The sequence below is a fragment of the Talpa europaea genome (genome assembly GCF_964194135.1).
Source record: "Talpa europaea genome assembly, chromosome: 7".
Classification (NCBI taxonomy): domain Eukaryota; kingdom Metazoa; phylum Chordata; class Mammalia; order Eulipotyphla; family Talpidae; genus Talpa; species Talpa europaea.
In genome coordinates this window covers 35,639,335-35,656,130 of record NC_140074.1, presented here as the reverse complement: position 1 = coordinate 35,656,130, position 16,796 = coordinate 35,639,335, and the positions used below count along the sequence as shown (strand labels likewise).

The 16,796-nt window shown below is 40.3% G+C and overlaps 1 protein-coding gene across 4 annotated transcripts in view; it reads left to right on the top strand.

The window, feature by feature from the left end:
- Positions 1-16,796, top strand: part of SMARCA2 (SWI/SNF related BAF chromatin remodeling complex subunit ATPase 2) — a gene marked incomplete at both ends in the record, with an annotated part of 161,983 nt that overhangs the window by 63,635 nt on the left and 81,552 nt on the right. For all 4 annotated transcript variants that reach the window (XM_084239029.1, XM_084239028.1, XM_084239027.1 and 1 more), the window contains 4 exons: positions 5,285-5,392; positions 6,425-6,511; positions 9,877-9,923; positions 11,480-11,646. In XM_084239029.1, the coding sequence (XP_084095155.1) occupies positions 5,285-5,392; positions 6,425-6,511; positions 9,877-9,923; positions 11,480-11,646 (409 nt within the window). The remainder of the gene's footprint in view (positions 1-5,284; positions 5,393-6,424; positions 6,512-9,876; positions 9,924-11,479; positions 11,647-16,796) is intronic.

The window sequence follows — 16,796 nt, the reverse complement described above, 5'->3', positions numbered from 1 at the left end:
TCATATGAATGATATATGAATTGCTTTCTTAACTATCTAAATCATTTTGTTGTCCACTAGCAATGTATGAGCATTGTGAGGCCTCCACAGTCTCACCAGTTCGTGGTATTGTTGGTCTTTTAATATTTTTAGACATCTCAGTATATGGCAAGGTATCTTGTGATTTTAACTTGCATTTCTCTCATGTCTTATGATGTCAGGCATCTTTTCATAATCTTAGTGGACATCCTTACATCCTCTTCCAATTGGTGCTTAGATCTTTTATCTGTTCTTTTTAATTGGGCTCTTTCTTTGCTTATTGTTGAGTTTTGAGATAGAAAACCTCTCAAAAATGCAAAATATCAGCCCTAGCCCCACTAATTTTGTTCATTATAGCTGCAGTGACCTCAGGAATGTTACTTCCTTGGGTGAAGCTAGAGCACATAAATCAGGGCTATAGTTTGGTAAATGCAGCTCTACCTCATAGGAAAATTAGCTTTAATGAATGAGCATTTAATAAAAATTAGTTTTAATGAATGAGTATTTGATAATTTAATGAATCTAATAAACATCTAATGAGCAAGGGAATGAACTGCTCCTCCCAACACCACCCCCAAGCTGCTGGCATAAAATTCACTCCTGTGGAAAGAATAGCAATGCATAGAACCAACTTAAGCTCAAGAAAAATTGATTTTCTAATTTAACTTCCATTTGAGCTTATCTATGCTGACTCTCCCCCTTTTAAACTCATATAATCAAGCACTACTCTACTTGCAGTTATCTATATATGTATATATACTTAATATCTATACATACAGATATACACACACATAAATATGCTAAAATAATATTTCAACCAGAGGTTGAACTTCCTAAAATCAATCCTGTTTTTCATATATTCTCTGTAAAACAATGAAAAAAGCCATGTTTAGATGGGCAACTTTTATGTTCATTGTATTAATGGGATGCTTAAGTTTATTAAACAGCACATTATTCTAGTCTCATGCCATAAATTCCAGAACCTGGAACTTTCATAAATCTAATCTTACTGCTTGGAAATCTTAATTCACAAAGTGCTGCTACATCACACATAGCAGCCTACATTCATGGCTCCAATAATACATCCTTCTGGAAGGAAAATTATAACTGAAAGATAGTATATAGGCAGAAACTGTAAATAAAGCTCAAATACGTCTACTGTTCAGGGTTATATGGGAGGGGACTCTGGGCTAATATAATCACCTGACTTCCCTCCTTTCAGGGATCAATTTGATCATTTACTCACATAAGAATTTTAGGAGATAATTATCATGTATAAGAGGTTGGTACTTCAGTTTTGCATATAACTGGAATAAAAATAATGCTAGTTGACTCTCACAAGCGTAACTTGCTGGGAGACTCTGCTAAAGAGTCAGATTTCATTTTCTAGAACACCAGCATATTTTTGAGGACTTTCACTTTCATGCTTTAGTTAGGTGCCATCATGTTTTGGGGGTGAACTCAGCCCCAACAGAGTTTCAGATGGCACCATTATTTTGGAAATTTCCTTGGCCTTACTGCTGTCAGTTTGATGTCTACTGTAGAATTGCTCAGTCTGTCCAATATATAGGTCTGTGAGCCTGCTCTGTGCGCTAGACTGCTCCCAGGGCAGGGTGGAAGTGCAGGAGCCAGGCTGGAAATAGGAGCATGGGGTGAGGTCCTCAGGCTTGGTTGTGGGGATGAGGTGTACTCACACAGAACAATGGCATGGCAATTGTTCATCTAACCCATCAGTTGAAGGGTCCAGGTACTTAAATGCTTTAGGGCAGGATCTCAGTGCACACACAAGTATGTGTGTGTAGGGGGGGTGTAAAGAGTGTATATTTTTGTGCATTGGGTGCACAAAGACAATTTTGGGACTTCCATTTATATTAATTTTTCTTTCAAAAAAATAAAAAATTCTGATATTTGATGTACAGATAGGCATTGGTACCTATGTGGTATAGACTTCAGAAAGTCATCACACATGTGCCTGGACTAGGCCATGAAGGTAATCCCAGAGGAAATACAAGCGGGGAACACTGCCTCCTGGGATATCACACAGTCCATTCACCCTCACAGCCTGGGTCATTCATTTTCTACCTATTTTGTGGCATTGTGGGCTTTCCTAAAAGGATTTAGGGTGATCTGATTTTAACTAAACTAATACCTTCCTCCCCCACAATGGCCAAATGGCTTAAAATGATTCTACACAGGACCACTGGTTGAAAATAAGACAAATAATGTAAGCATAGGTGAATAATGGAAAAAGGCTGCCCTGGCTCTGGTCCTATTCCTATTGGGATCTTTATTAGCCACATCATAGAGTAATCAGGCTGGAATTTTTCATCTAAAAAAATTAGATGTCAGATTGACCCCTTGAAGTATGGATGCATATATTGAGCCATACCCTGAAAGTAACTTACATCTTGAAACATTACTATCAGCACAGGCGTATAATTCATAAACTGGTATAGGGGCATATACTGGGAGGATGTGCATTAACAGGTCTTCCTGTTAAGGGAATGCCATCCGAAGAGCTTAGTAATCACTTCTTTGAGGTAAATGAAAGGGAAAATTGATTCTTGAAAGAGCCTTCAAGGTAGAGTATGATTTAGAAAGGAGGCACCTGAAAGAAAGTAAGGCCCCTCCTACCCCCAAGACCTGGTGAAAAGTATCAATCCCAAAGCTTGGAGTTGTTTAGGAAGATACAAGGAACAAACAAAAGTATAGTTGGGAAGCTGAGGATGGTGATTTTGATCATGTGCATCAAACCAGCTTTTGAGGCCCTTTCATGGTGTGAGGAAGGAGGCCTGGGGGACTTGCCCTGCCCGAGGGGGATGTTTGGCATCCCTGTTTGCAGGGTATCATCCAGCATGCCTCCTGCTTCCCAAACACTTTCACCTCCAGCACTTAGCAGTAGCTAGCTAATGGGAAGGGGATAGAGGTTTCTGTCCCTAATTTTCTTTTTGCTGTGCCTTAATGCCCTTAAAAACAAGCATCAGCTCTTTCTTTCCACATGCAGGAAGATGTAGTCAGGATGGAGCCAGGTGAAAGCAAACTTGAAGATGGAACTGGGAAGCCCAAAAGTCTCTTTGGTTACCTTTAGCTTGAAAGAGTAGACTGTGTTTCCAATCCTAACTACTGTTAAGTAACCTCAAGATGAGCAGCAGAATGGGGAGGGTCAGCAAAGAAAGAAGGAAGCACTATGGACTATAATGGTGGGGACTGTGGGTCATTTGGTGGTGGGTGCACTAGAGTGGCAATACCTGCTGGGGTACCCTATTATTACCTCCATTAAATTGATTAAAAAATAAATAAAATAAAACCCAATGTCTTCATGACATTGCCCTCCCTCTCACTCTTCCAGTGGAACTCATCATTATAAAGTAATGGTGAAGGACCTCCTCAGTGGCGCAGGTGGTTGAGCGCTGGGTTGTGAAGCTGTCCGCAGCCTCTGCAGCACCAATTCGATCCCCGGCCGCCGCCGGCAAGGGTCCCACATGGCACGCAGACCTCTCCTGCCGCGCCCACTGCTCCCCTCAGCAGTGTACTTGTCAGTCTGCCTATTCTGTTCCCCGCTCTGGCTCTGGTGAATTCTCTTACCCTCCCGCACTTCTGACTGTACCCAGTGCTTATATAAATCAATCAATCAATCAAAAAAAATTTTAAAAAATAAAGTAATGGTGAAGAAGCCTAGTTTCTGAGGGCACGTCATTTGGCGTGATTATGAACTCAGGTTTCTGGTAGTGGTGTCAGCCATTCAATCAATTTTTGGGGGAATGAAGGGTATGGACAGGAAAGAAAGAACCATGTCGTTTCCAGCCAGTCACTTAACCTTTCTGATACTTGGGTTTCTTATCTATCAAATGTGGATACTAAGCTCTCTCTCCTAGAGCTCTGGCGTAGTTGCAAGAGAGGAAATACATAAAACACTGCTCAGGGACCGGGCCATAGAAAGACTGTGATAATATTAGCCACTGATGTTGCTTTATTATTGTACTTGTTAAGGTCTGAAATTGTTTAACATTTTCCTTCACCACGATCAAATTTCATTGACAGTTGAAAAAATTTGAAGTACTTTAAAAATAGGACATGATCAGATATCTAAATCCAGAGCCCATCCTTCATGATTATACTTGGAGATTTACTTTTGTCCTCTCTGGCCAAGAAGGTCATTAAAAGTACAAACAAATTTATGGTAGGTCACTCGCTTTTCTTAACTTTTCAGCAAAATAGCCAGACTTTCTCTAATCTAATTCAATGTATCAAAATGAATGGCAAAAGACTATTAATTGTGGTTCTGTCTGACCTGATAGTTTCCTTCTAAAGCAACAATTGAATACATATTCAACTTCTCTTCATCTGTGACCTCCTCCCCCTGGCCCTCAGAGCTGAAAATAACCTGATCATTTTTAATCAGTTTATTAAACATTAGGCAGCTTGCTGATTTGCTTTTAATCACATTCTGCAGATTTCTGGGCATTAATCTGGCGTTTATTATGAAAATTGCACATTTGTATTCTGGGGATTTTTTTTAATAAAGAAAAACAATAATATAAAATAATCAAGGCAGAAATCATGCATTAGGAGTATCTAGAAGTATTGCAGGTGTGTGCTCATCCACAGCCCCGTGAATTCCCATTACCTGTTTTAAGTTGGATTTTTGCAATATTCCAATTAGAGGCTCACATGAGGCCTTACTTTCTTTAGCTGAGTGTAAAGTTGTATTCACTTGTGGATTAATTTCTCTCCTCCTTCTGCTGTCCTCACTAGGTAGTATCCACTCTTCTCTGACAAGAAGAGGTTAATTGTAGTCATTTTAGGGCTGTTATAATTCTCATTTTAGGACTGATCTTGAGGGCAGCCACCTATGACCAAAGGAAATCAGAGGATATTGGTCAGCCCTGATTTTTCTAAAAGTCTTGTGATCATATGAAAGGGGGTAGAATTGAAAAGCAGAGGAAAGACTAAAAAAAAAAAATTCTCTCTATTGAACATCTTTTGATTTGAGCAGTTTGCAGCCATTCTCTGACAAATGTAACATGACCTTAGCTTCAATTCCATATAACTTTTTGGAGATCCCTTCAGCTTAATGGTACCTAGTAGCAGTGCCTCTTCATACCCCTCCCCATCCCACCTAACTCCCTGCATCCAAGAAGAGGAAGGAGAGGTGCCCTCATGATCCCAGAAGAGCCCCTAGCATCTCTGTCTCAACAGTCTTCCTAGAACAGGTGTCTTTTCTCTCCTGCTCTTACCTATTTACTCTCCTTTGTTTTTCCCCCAGGTTGAATATGTGATCAAGTGTGACATGTCAGCTCTGCAGAAGATCCTGTATCGCCACATGCAAGCCAAAGGGATCCTCCTCACAGATGGTTCTGAGAAAGACAAGAAGGTACATTGTGGAAGATGAGGCATCTAATGGCGCCATGCTGTCTTCTCATAGTTGTGACTTTGAAGACTTCCCAAGAAACACCCTTGCCCATGCTGATTTGTTCAGGCAAATAATTGGCCCTTTTCTGTAACTACTGGAGCTGCCAAAGCAAGTCTCTTAACTTGAAACTACATCGGGGCAGGAAGAAAGGAGGAGTATGTTTATATCTCCAAAATAGTTCTGTTCATGTCAATTCTGCAGAAAATATATTCCACCTAAATGAGGAGTCACATTTAGAAGCCTTTAAAATTGAGTTCCACTCCATGGGCTTCTGTTTCATGCTTCTTTCTTCCCAGAAAAAGAAAGCCATGAACTTTCCCAAATTCCGCCTGTAGGATAAATTAGTCACAAGAAAGTGTTATATCTAACTTGGAAACTACTATGATATGATATGTGATATGTTAGCTTTAACCACAAGGTTTGTAGGTTACTGAGAAGACCTACAGCCCTTTGCCTTTAAAAATTGGAAATACCTAGGGCCTCCCCGGTGGTGCAGCGGTTGAGCGCTGGGTTGCGAAGCTGCCCGCAGCCTTTGCAGTGCCGGTTCGATCCCCGGCTGCTCCCCGGCCACCAGAGGAGGGTCCCACATGGCGCACTAGACCTCTCCTGCCGCCCGCTGCTCCCCTCAGCAGTGTGCTTCGGTCCTTCTGCCTGCTCTGCTCCCTGCTCTGGCTCTGGTGAATTCTCTCACCCTCCCACACTTCTGACTGTACCCAGTGCTTGTATAAATAAATAAATAAATCTTTAAAAAAAAATTAAAAAAAAAAAATTTGGAAATACCTAACAAACAATTATGAACCAGAGATGCACTATGGGGGAGGGCGGGGAAAGGAGAGATTGGGGTCAAAATAAGGGGGGTGCAATTGTATGGGGAATATAAAAATTAAAAAAATTAAAAAAAGAAAAGAAATGCTAAAAAAAATAAAATAAAAATTGGAAATACCTGATAAATTAATCATGTGTTCTACTTTGACTGTCTTCCCTTGTTCTTAGGGAAAAGGAGGTGCAAAGACACTTATGAACACTATCATGCAGTTGAGAAAAATCTGCAATCACCCATACATGTTTCAGCATATCGAGGTAAGTCTTTATTCTCTGTTTTGATCCTGATTGCACTAATTCCTGCTAAGACTATTTTTAAAAAAAGAGGAGGTGGGGTGTAATACGTGTATGGAAGATGAAGCAACATGGTTCATTGAGTCAAAGCTCAATGAACAGAATTAATAAACATGAATTTTCTAGTTATGGATTCTTATTGGCACCAAGCACTTGAGCATCTGGAATTTTATAACCAAGAGTTTAAAGTAGTGAAAAAATGTGGTAAGCTATGGCTCATTATGTGGGTTTGGGTAAGTACTGTGAATTGCCTTGTTATAGTAGAAGCTTGGAAATTGAAGGAAATGATAAATACATTCTGCTCCCTCAGAAAATGCTGTGAAAAATATTAAAATAATGTATTTCTACCTATTGAAGAGAAAGATGTTTTGAAATATTTTCTTTGTAAAAGACACTGACTTTCATCCATCACATAGATTTGTATTTTTCCTCTCTGGCTTCTATCACGATAATGTAAATCCTGGCTTTTATCTTGACACTCTAGTCTCCAGAAAGCTATTTTTAGGCGAGAGGACATTTTCTGCCCTATTCACTACATTGAATAAGTTTCCTAAATTGACGGAGTCTCACCCCAGTAGGAGCAATTGACTTGAGCAGAAAGGAAAAAGCCACAATTGTAATCTCCATTTTTCAATGGTGCTGCTGGTGCATAGGGTCCTAGCGGCAATTACCTGCCGGCGTATTTCCTGCTTTCCACGGCAAATGAGCAGGAGGTGAGGGGCAAGACACTGCATGGCTCCTGGGCTGCGCCAGGTTATTTCTGTGCACCAGCTTGTGAGAAATTAAAACTTAATAACCACAGCAGAAAAGTTGAGTCAAAATATTCCTGACTTGGACAATTCCTTTCCTCCTCGTTTTTGGTAATTGGGCTTGTTAGGGAAGTGTTTATTGCATCCCATTTCCTATCCTGGAGTCCTGTCCAAATGAGGTGGCAGATTAGGAAGACTCCTCACACCACTACTAACTTCAAGTCCATAGGGCAGAGTTATCTATCAACTAGGAAGCCCCAGATCTAAGCAAAAATAACAACAGCAGCAGCAGCAGCAGCACTAAAAGACAATCCCACCAACCAGCCACGGCCGTTTAGACACACAGTGGAAGGGGTGTCCAAAGTGCAAAGGTGAGTCCATACCCCAGGCTACATTTTAACTGCGGCCTGATGTAAGTCACTCAGCATCTCCAAGCTCTCGTGCATTTGACTGGGCCTCAGAGGGTAATAGATTATAGGAGTGGCAGGAGGATAAACGTTTTTAAGAAATAATATATTCGGCACTGGATAACATGTTAAACAGAGGTAAAGTATCAGTGAATTAGCGGCTGTATGGGGAGTTGGGGGAGAGCCAAAAAATTCTAATGGTCAAAGTGATTGAGGTCACGTCAGGCTAACCTGACATCCACCATTCTATTTTTCCTGAAAACAATTTTATGGTTATTTACTCTGCTATACTGAAGGGTTTGAGGACTTAGAAATTATGAAAATGAAGTGTCAGTCTTACTTCATTTTGGTTATCATGCAAAAATTCGCCTTTGAATCATGCTAGGCCATGTTTGGAAGGATACAGTCGACTTGAGAAGGATGGAGGGCAAGGGAAATTGTAGAAGAAGTAAGGTTTAAGGAACACACCCTCCACTGCCTGCATATTTACATGTTACATAGCAGTCAATATAAAGACAGGCATTGATTTGCAAGTTTTTTTAACATAAAAGGCTTACAGGGGCATATCCCTAGAAATGACACCCACCATTACCCACAAATGAATTCAAGTTTTGGTGGTATAGGCATTTTGCCTTTGTCTTTGTTCTATTTGCTACACAAGCTTTCTTCATCGTAAACCATACCAGAAACCCAATCTCTCATTTGGGCTCACTGTCCCCAGGGGACCTTCAAACCAGACAGGTGAAAACAGGATTTTTAAAATGGCGATACCTAATCTTGTCATTACCTATTGATGTCTACCATCTCCTTGGTTTGAACAGCCCTGTTTGGTGACCAGGATGGAGCTCTAATAACTAATCTCGTAAGGAGTGGCCACCTTTGAAGAGAAAAGCCCTGGTTCCAGGAGTGGAGTGGGGATTTCGGTCATTTCCAGAGCATTAATTTGGCAGGCAGAGCAGCATTCTGAGGGAGTAGGCCTGCTGGATAGGAGGAGTGTATCTGAAAGGAGAGTCCAAAGGGGAAGATCTGTCCCCTCAAAGGAAAGCTTGGGTGGCAGGGGGAGGAAGGGAAGCAGGAAAGGGAGACAGCTGGTAGCTGTGAGGGTGTGTCTCTCTCTCCTTCCCTCAGATGCCTGCCTTCCTGTAAAGTGGGAATGGGGACATTGCATAGAGAATGGTCACATAGTTCTCCCTCAGAATCATTGAGGAGGGTGTACTGGGGTGACATTCTATATTTTAAAAATGGAAGTTGGACACCTGAGGCATCATTTACAATAGGGATAGTACAGTGTGGAAAGAACGTTAGGTTTTCACTGCACTAAGAACTGTAGTGTAGTGTACATTTACCATTTCTTTTACTGTGAAAATAGCCCTACAGTATGTATATGTGTACCAATTAATCTCAGTTTGCTTCTATTAAGCTCTCATATTAAGCTCCTCTCAATCTAAGACTCTGAACTCCTCGTGGGTAGATACTTGGGGCATTTTGGGTGACCAGAACCTGTGAGGTCATTTGGGCCAGTAGACACTCAAGTCATTGTTTGAGGAGTCAGCTAACCCTATGGTCTCAGAATGAGAATCCAGAGACTTGCAGAAACTTATAGGATTCACTTCTGGCAGAACCTAAGTCTGAATTCAGACACTTCTAATTCGTCCTCTAGCAAGTATTTCCTTCCTGTGATTTTGTTTAGCAATGCTTTAGAAATAGATAGAATGACCTTGCTAAAAGAGTCATCATTAAGGGGCCTCCCCCGTGGCGCAGCGGGTTGAGCACAGCACTGTGAAGCTGTCCACAGCCTCTGCAGCGCTGGTTCGATTCCCAGCTGGCCAGGGAGACAGACCTCTCCAGTCTCGCCCCGCTGCTCCCCTCATCAATGTACCTTTGCAGCGCCATTTCGATTCCTGGTCAGCCAGGGAGATTCCCACATGGCACTTGTCTCGCCCACTGTTTCCCTCAGCAGTGTACCTCGGTCTTTCTGCTTGTTTTGCTCCCTGCTCTGTCTCTAGTGAATTCTCTCACCCTCCGGCGCCTCTGGCCTTAACCCCAGTGCTTGTATAAAAAAAAAAAAAAAATTTTTTTTAAATGTCTTTTTAAAAAAAAAAAAAAGTCATCATTAAATTAATAATGACATTTTCATTTTTTAACACTATTTTCTTCTCTCTCTCTTTTAAAGGAATCCTTTGCTGAGCACCTGGGCTATTCAAATGGGGTCATCAATGGGTAAATCTTAAAATTTTTCTTCTTCCATAAAAATAGTTTGTTGGTTTCATCTACATTTTTCTCTCCACAGTGTTTCCTACCATGCAAATACATACTCCAGCCCCCGCAGCCCTGCTCTGTCCTCATCAAAGGGCACAGAAGTTGTTAACCAAAATGATATCAGCACTCTCTTTGACTTTACTGGCATAAATTACTACATGCCTTGAGCAAGTAGCTATTCAAAGGACATAGATCTCATTTAATAGACTTAATAGTATCCTAGTGTTCTAAAAATGTTGTTGAAGCTCCAAAGGATTGTTACTTATAATCAATAGTGTAACTTGGGCTGAGAGCAAATTTATCTTATTAAATTTCAAGTTGATATTTAACATTAACGTGCATAAGAGGAAATGCCTCATCTACGATAAATGTATGACTTTACAGTAATTTGTTATCATATAGTCTATATAAAAAAGCATTTTCATTAGCAGTGGCCATTGAAAAGAATAATACCTTGCAACAACAGCAAAAAAAGAACTTTGCATTTACAGAAGGTCTGTGGTTTTTGTTTTTGGTTTTTTTTTTTTTTTTCTTGTTTTGTACCAGGGAAAATGCATTTTTAGGACACAGAGTTTATTCTTGGATCCCAAAGGAAGGCAGACAGTGTCACTAGCCTAAGAACTGTGAAATAGATCCGATCCATCCAGATGCAGTGCCACTAGGCACCCCTGCCTCTCTGTGCCCCCTTTTCCTCTGGGTCCTATGGTCACCGCTGGTGCCATCAAGCTAGCCAGGGTTGCACCATACAAGTGTTTAGCAATTTTTTTTCTGTAAATATTGCAAATGTTTTTACTTTGCCAGTCTCTGTTGCACCTACTCAACTTTGCCACTGTAGCATGAAAGCCACCATGGGCGAAACAGAAGTGAGTGAGAATGTCTGTTCCAGCAAAATTTTATTTATAAAAACAGGTGGTGAGCCACAGCACAGTTTGCCAAACTCTACTCTAACCTAAAGATTTCACTTGTTGCTATGAGTTCTTTCTTAGCAACTTACTATTTTTCTTTACAGTACTCATCACAATTTGTAATTACCCATTTTGAAGGGAACATTTCTATCTTGCTTTTCAATATACACAGGTCTGGCATTGTGCTTGGCACACAGTAGGTGCTTAATAAGTATTTGAATGAATTGAAAATGCCCTCAGTTTATAATTTTACTTTATTAATAAGTAAGGTTTTCAGAAATATAACATATAATTCTGTGTATATGTTTTCAAGGAAGGGGAGAAGAGTTGAAAGAGAGTGACAGAGTAAAAGTATTAGGAGCAGAAGGATTTCTCCTTTTCTTTCTAGATTCTGTCATCTCGCCTAGGATAGATAATGCACACTATAGATTTTGTATGAATATATTTCCTTTTATATTAGATGCTCTCATGGCTTTGCAGTTGATACCCATCATCCATTGTTATTTATTGAATGTCAGTGTGTACAGGGACTCTATGAGAAGCGAAGCTGTACTGCATCCTTCAAGGAGACAGCAGTAATACTGTCTTCCTGTTTTGCGTTTCTGGGTTCAGGGCTGAACTGTATCGGGCCTCAGGAAAGTTTGAGCTACTTGATCGTATTCTGCCAAAATTGAGAGCAACTAACCACCGCGTGCTGCTTTTCTGCCAGATGACGTCCCTCATGACCATCATGGAGGATTACTTTGCTTTTCGGAACTTCCTTTACCTGCGCCTTGACGGTGAGTGCATAAAGCCTTTGGTTTGGCTGCCTTGCTGCTGAGAGCAGGGATCATGGGCACTTAGAGCCAATAAAAGGGCGGGGGGAGGTAAAATTGTTGAAGAATTAGCCAGTAGGTTGGGGTACAGCTTTTCTAGATAGTCATTTCTATATCCTCAAGCTTAAAATAAGCTGAAATCATTTGCACGGCTGTTCAACCCACATCATACCAATACGAATGGACTTAGAGTTATTTATAAGTGCTACAATTAAACACAACTGAAATTTGAAAACCCTGCTTGCTGTTCCACTTGCCTAATACTTATGGATATAGAATATTTTGACACATCTATAGCTTTTTCTGTTATACTCCAAGGGGATAACGCTAAGATATTCTTCAGTAATACTATAATAGTTCATTTAAGATTATATTTTTATTATCATTAAGGCCTCTTTCTCAGTGGGACATCTCTACATGTTACATGAAGAGATAAAGCGTCATTATTTACTGGATTTTGCAAATTATGTAAATCATTTACCTGATTTTAAGAGTGAAATTTAAATACTGTGTCCTAAAAAATGAGTAAAACATTATGACTGGAAGAAAACATGAATTTAGGATTACTTTGTAAAATACTTTAAGATTTGGATACCAACCCTAATGTCTTAGAGAATAAACATATAAACACCTTACCATGGCAGTGGATGACACTTTCTTTAAAAAAAAAAAAAAGATTTATTTTTATTTATACAAGAACTGGGGTATAGGCCAGAGGTGCAGGGGGTGAGAGGATTCACCAGAGACAGAGCGGGGAACAGAACAGGCAGACTGACTGAGATACACTGCTGAGGGGAACAGCGGGTGAGGCAGGAGAGGTCTGCTGTGTCATGTGGGTTTCTCCTTGGCTGGCTGGGTTCAAACCCACACTGAAGAGGCTGCAGACAGCTTCACAGTGCAGCCCTCAACCGCCTGCACCACCAGGGAGACCCTGGAAAACACTTTCAAAGGATGATTAGTAGGAACAGCTACAGGTAGCTAATTTACAGCCAGGATGGTGTTGGATTCCTGGATACAGCATTACTAATACCAGGTTTTATCTAATGCAGTATTCAAGCTACTGTTAAATGCAAATTTTAAAGTTTATGTTCCACTAAAAGATTTTGTTTTTGCTTCATTTTTCATGCCAACATCTTTGCCCCTCATTTGCCACTCATTAGATATAATGAATAGATTCTGACTTCAGACTTGCTGTACGGGCTTTTACTTGAGTTTTCAAGTGAGTCTTCGTGTGGTCTACCTCTTAGGGTACTATTGATTTTTAAGTTAGTTATACATCTGACAGACGTGATTTTTAAAAAGAAACTCTTACCTTTCCCCTCCAAATACAGTAAAGATAAAGGAAGGGTTAAGTAAATGTTAATTTTTAATTCAAGACATGATTGTATCCCCAAAAGGCCCTTTTGGTAGTCTCCTGCCTTGTGGCTGGTCCTTGGGCCTGCTCTCGCCGTCCCTCTCTGTGAAGGGAAAAGCATGTAGCATCCCTCCGGGAATGTCATGGAAAGGCAAATCCTGCTTCACTGCTGCTCAGGAGAGGGGCAGCCCTGCTCTGCTTTCTCATGGGCTACAGCCGCTCCCCTTCCCAGAGGTGTCCTACACCACAATTGTTGACTTTGTGGCATTTCGTTTTGAATCTCACCTCTCTGAGGAATGTGTCCTTAGAATAGTCAAGTCTATGAAACTAGCAAGAAGTGATTTCCTTGAAACAAACCTCTCTAATGTCTTCTTGTGAGCCTGAGAGAAGTATCTCTAATTGTGTGTTGGTTGGTGTGTTATTATTAATAATAAGTCAAAAAAAGCAAATATTTATGCTACATGTGGGATACCAGGCACAGCACTTCCTGTGCATTATTAGATTTTTTTCAACAAACTATGACTTTTCCTGTATACTAAGTTATGAATGTCTCCATTTAACAGGTGAGAAAACAAAGGCTTAGAGAGATTCGTTTACTTGGCAAAGGTTACACAGGAAGTAAATGGGGAAACCAAATTCTAACTTAGACCTCTCTGGGTCCAAATTAGGTCCAATTTTAGCAGATCCAGGGAGATATATCCCATCCCTGAAAATATAGGTTTCTTCCCTAGCAACAGCATCTTAACAATGATTTTTAACTTATTCAAAAAATTTTAACTGAAAATAACCTGGCAGCAGAGATGCAAGATGCAAGAGTGGGTTACTGTTCCGGCTACCAGTGCCCTTACCATCGGGGGGAGGTGACAGATGAGCAAGCAAGTTCCATCAGGTGTTGCAGGCAGAGTTGAGAGGGCGCTGCAGCTTGTACTCACAAGTAATTAAGAATTAGCCAGTAATTTTAGCTGCTAATTTCCAAGTATTATTTGCAAGTAATATTAGCTGCTTATTTCCAATATAGAATCAATGGGCAGATAATCACCATCCACATGGGTACGTTAGTACTCACATTTCCAGCTGCATCACCGCTCCACCCCCAGCCCAATTGTTAAAATGACTTCAGATTTTCCTTGCTGAATTGGATGTCTTAGAACTTTGACTTCAGGAAAAGGAAACATTTGTTAACAGCAAAGCATTTTTTTTTCTACAAAGATTATGGCTGATAGATAGATTTAGCTAATCTTTCATATTAGTCTTTGTTTACCCTAGGGGTAATTTTTGGATGTGAGCAAGTGGTGAAGTTACATGTTACATCCGAGAAGATGAAATTTTCCAAAGCAGCTGAAACTAAGTTAAAGTTAGTCATCATGAAAATCTGGCTATGCGTTCTTTCTGGCAACTCTACAGTTGCCAACACAATTGCCTTTGTTATTAATTGTATTCTTGGTTATGTTCTACATCGAAGTCTAAAAGAACATGGAAGCAAAGCTCATACTGAGCACGTAATTCCTTTGCCGCCTGCAAGGACCTTTATTTGCCTTTGGATAAACTCTGATGTGGTAGCTTGAATCTCCTGGGCAGTATCACAAAGATTGCTGATGATCAGCAAAGATCTTGACGTGGGGAACCTTTGACTAAGGGAAACGATAATCCATCAAATTCTGAACTTTATGATAAGAAATGCCACAGCTTTACATAACAAGTGATTTAATCATCCTTCCCCCTGCCTTTATAAGTTGTCAAGTTCCTTGCTATTTATACAGTTTAAATACACACCAGGTATAGGGTGGGTCTGTTTGCTTGAGGTGTCCAGCAGAGGTGCAGAAATCTCCTTTGGCTCAATTATTTTCATACTTTTTTGTTTGTTTGTTTTTCAGTGTTTGATTTTGTATTTAGGGTTATTTCATCCCAAGGAAACACATCCCCTAATTATTTTCATTTCTTTTTTTTTTTTTTTTTTAATAGAGGCATGCTTTATTTGTTTGCTGGTTTGTTTGTTTGTTTTGTTTATACATGCACTGGGTACAGTCAGAAGCGCGGGAGGGTGAGAGAATTCACCAGAGCCAGAGCAGGGAGCAGAGCAGACAGAAGGACCGAAGTACACTGCTGAGGGGAGCAGCGGGTGGCAGGAGAGGTCTGCGCACCATGTGGGACCCTCCTCCAGTGGCCTGGGAGCAGCCGGGGATCGAACCGGCGCCGCAGAGGCCGCGGGCAGCTTCGCAACCCAGCGCTCAACCGCTGCGCCACCGGGGAGGCCCTATTTTCATTTCTTAATGAATGTGATCATTCATGTCTCTTAATGCATGTGATCATTAAGTGATTATTTTTTAGTTGATCAAATTGAACTTCTAGCCTCAGAGTGTATAGACACAGTTTTTGTACTTGCTGTTAGAAAACAGATATTGTTATCTCTAGAGACCCATTCTTTTCCCATTTTAGAAGCATTTTTGCTTTCAGTGGCTTTCCTTTCCATTTAAGCCATTACTCCATGTAAGTAATTTTTAAAAAATTATTGTATCTGGAAAGATGATGCCAAGAAAAGGTTTCATGATAGAACAAACCTTTTCTTCTATTAGTATTGTGAATAAATAGTTCAACTTGATCTCAGAAAGCCAGTTCTGAAAAGAAAAAGGAAAAAAGAGCACTGCATGTTTGAAACCTCACTCAATGAAGCACATTAGTGCCCCTCCCCAAAAATCTAAATTCTAACGATTCATATTGCAGGAGCTGAACAGGTCACTAAACCTGAAATCTAATTTGGAAAGTAAAATGAGCTCAAAAGAGCATTGTTTCATTAGATGAGGGGAGCCCTCAAGCCCCTTTTTTGCTGTGTGCAGGGAATTGATTTTTTTTTCCCTCCTCAGGAGGTACTTACTATTTTTGTTAAATTTGAAAAACAGATGCCCCCATGTTTGGAAACTTGACCCTAATTGTAACTTGATTCCATTACCTATAGTCACTTAAATGTTTTAATCCTCTGAAATGAATTGCTGGTATGTTTTCATCCTTGCAAAAAGAACACCATGTAGAAGCAATATTTATGTAGCAGGCAGTCAGGGACTATCAGGTAACATGCAGATATAGTCCCCAATAGCCTAGAGCCTTTTTCAAAACTCCACAGCTACATTTTTCTGGTGAAAAATGTTGAGATGGAGTATGACGGGGTTTTTGTTCTTCCGCAATGTGGTTCATGAAATGACTGGGTAAATGCACTACAGATACTTAGTACACGATTGAATGACTGACTCAGAATGCCAGTGTGGGTGTCCTCATGCCCCAAAAGAGAGTAGTTCAAGTGTTCAAACTCTGGGCTTTGTTCTCTGCTTATTCAGACTTATTTTGGAGTCACCCCACAGCCATGGTCCGCACCATGGCCACACATGTACATGCTGCTGTGTTTGGTTTTAGTGCAAGACCTTTTGAAGTCAACAAATATCAAATGAGAAACAGACTGACTGATCCCTTTTAAATATATATGTGTCTCATGGCTTCAAGTCTTACTAACTAGGATGAAAATCTTCCATTTAAATTTTATGTTTGTCCAACTATGAACCAGAGACACACTATGGGGGGTGGAGGCAGGGAAAGGAGGGGTTAGGGTCAAAATAAGGGGGTTGCAATTGTATGGGGAATCTAAAAATAAATAAATAAATAAATAAATAAATAAATAAATAAATAAATAAATAAATAAATAAATAAATAGAAATTTTATGTTTGTCACCAGCCAGATCATGCTCAGTAGCAATCCGAAAAGTGAAGTGTA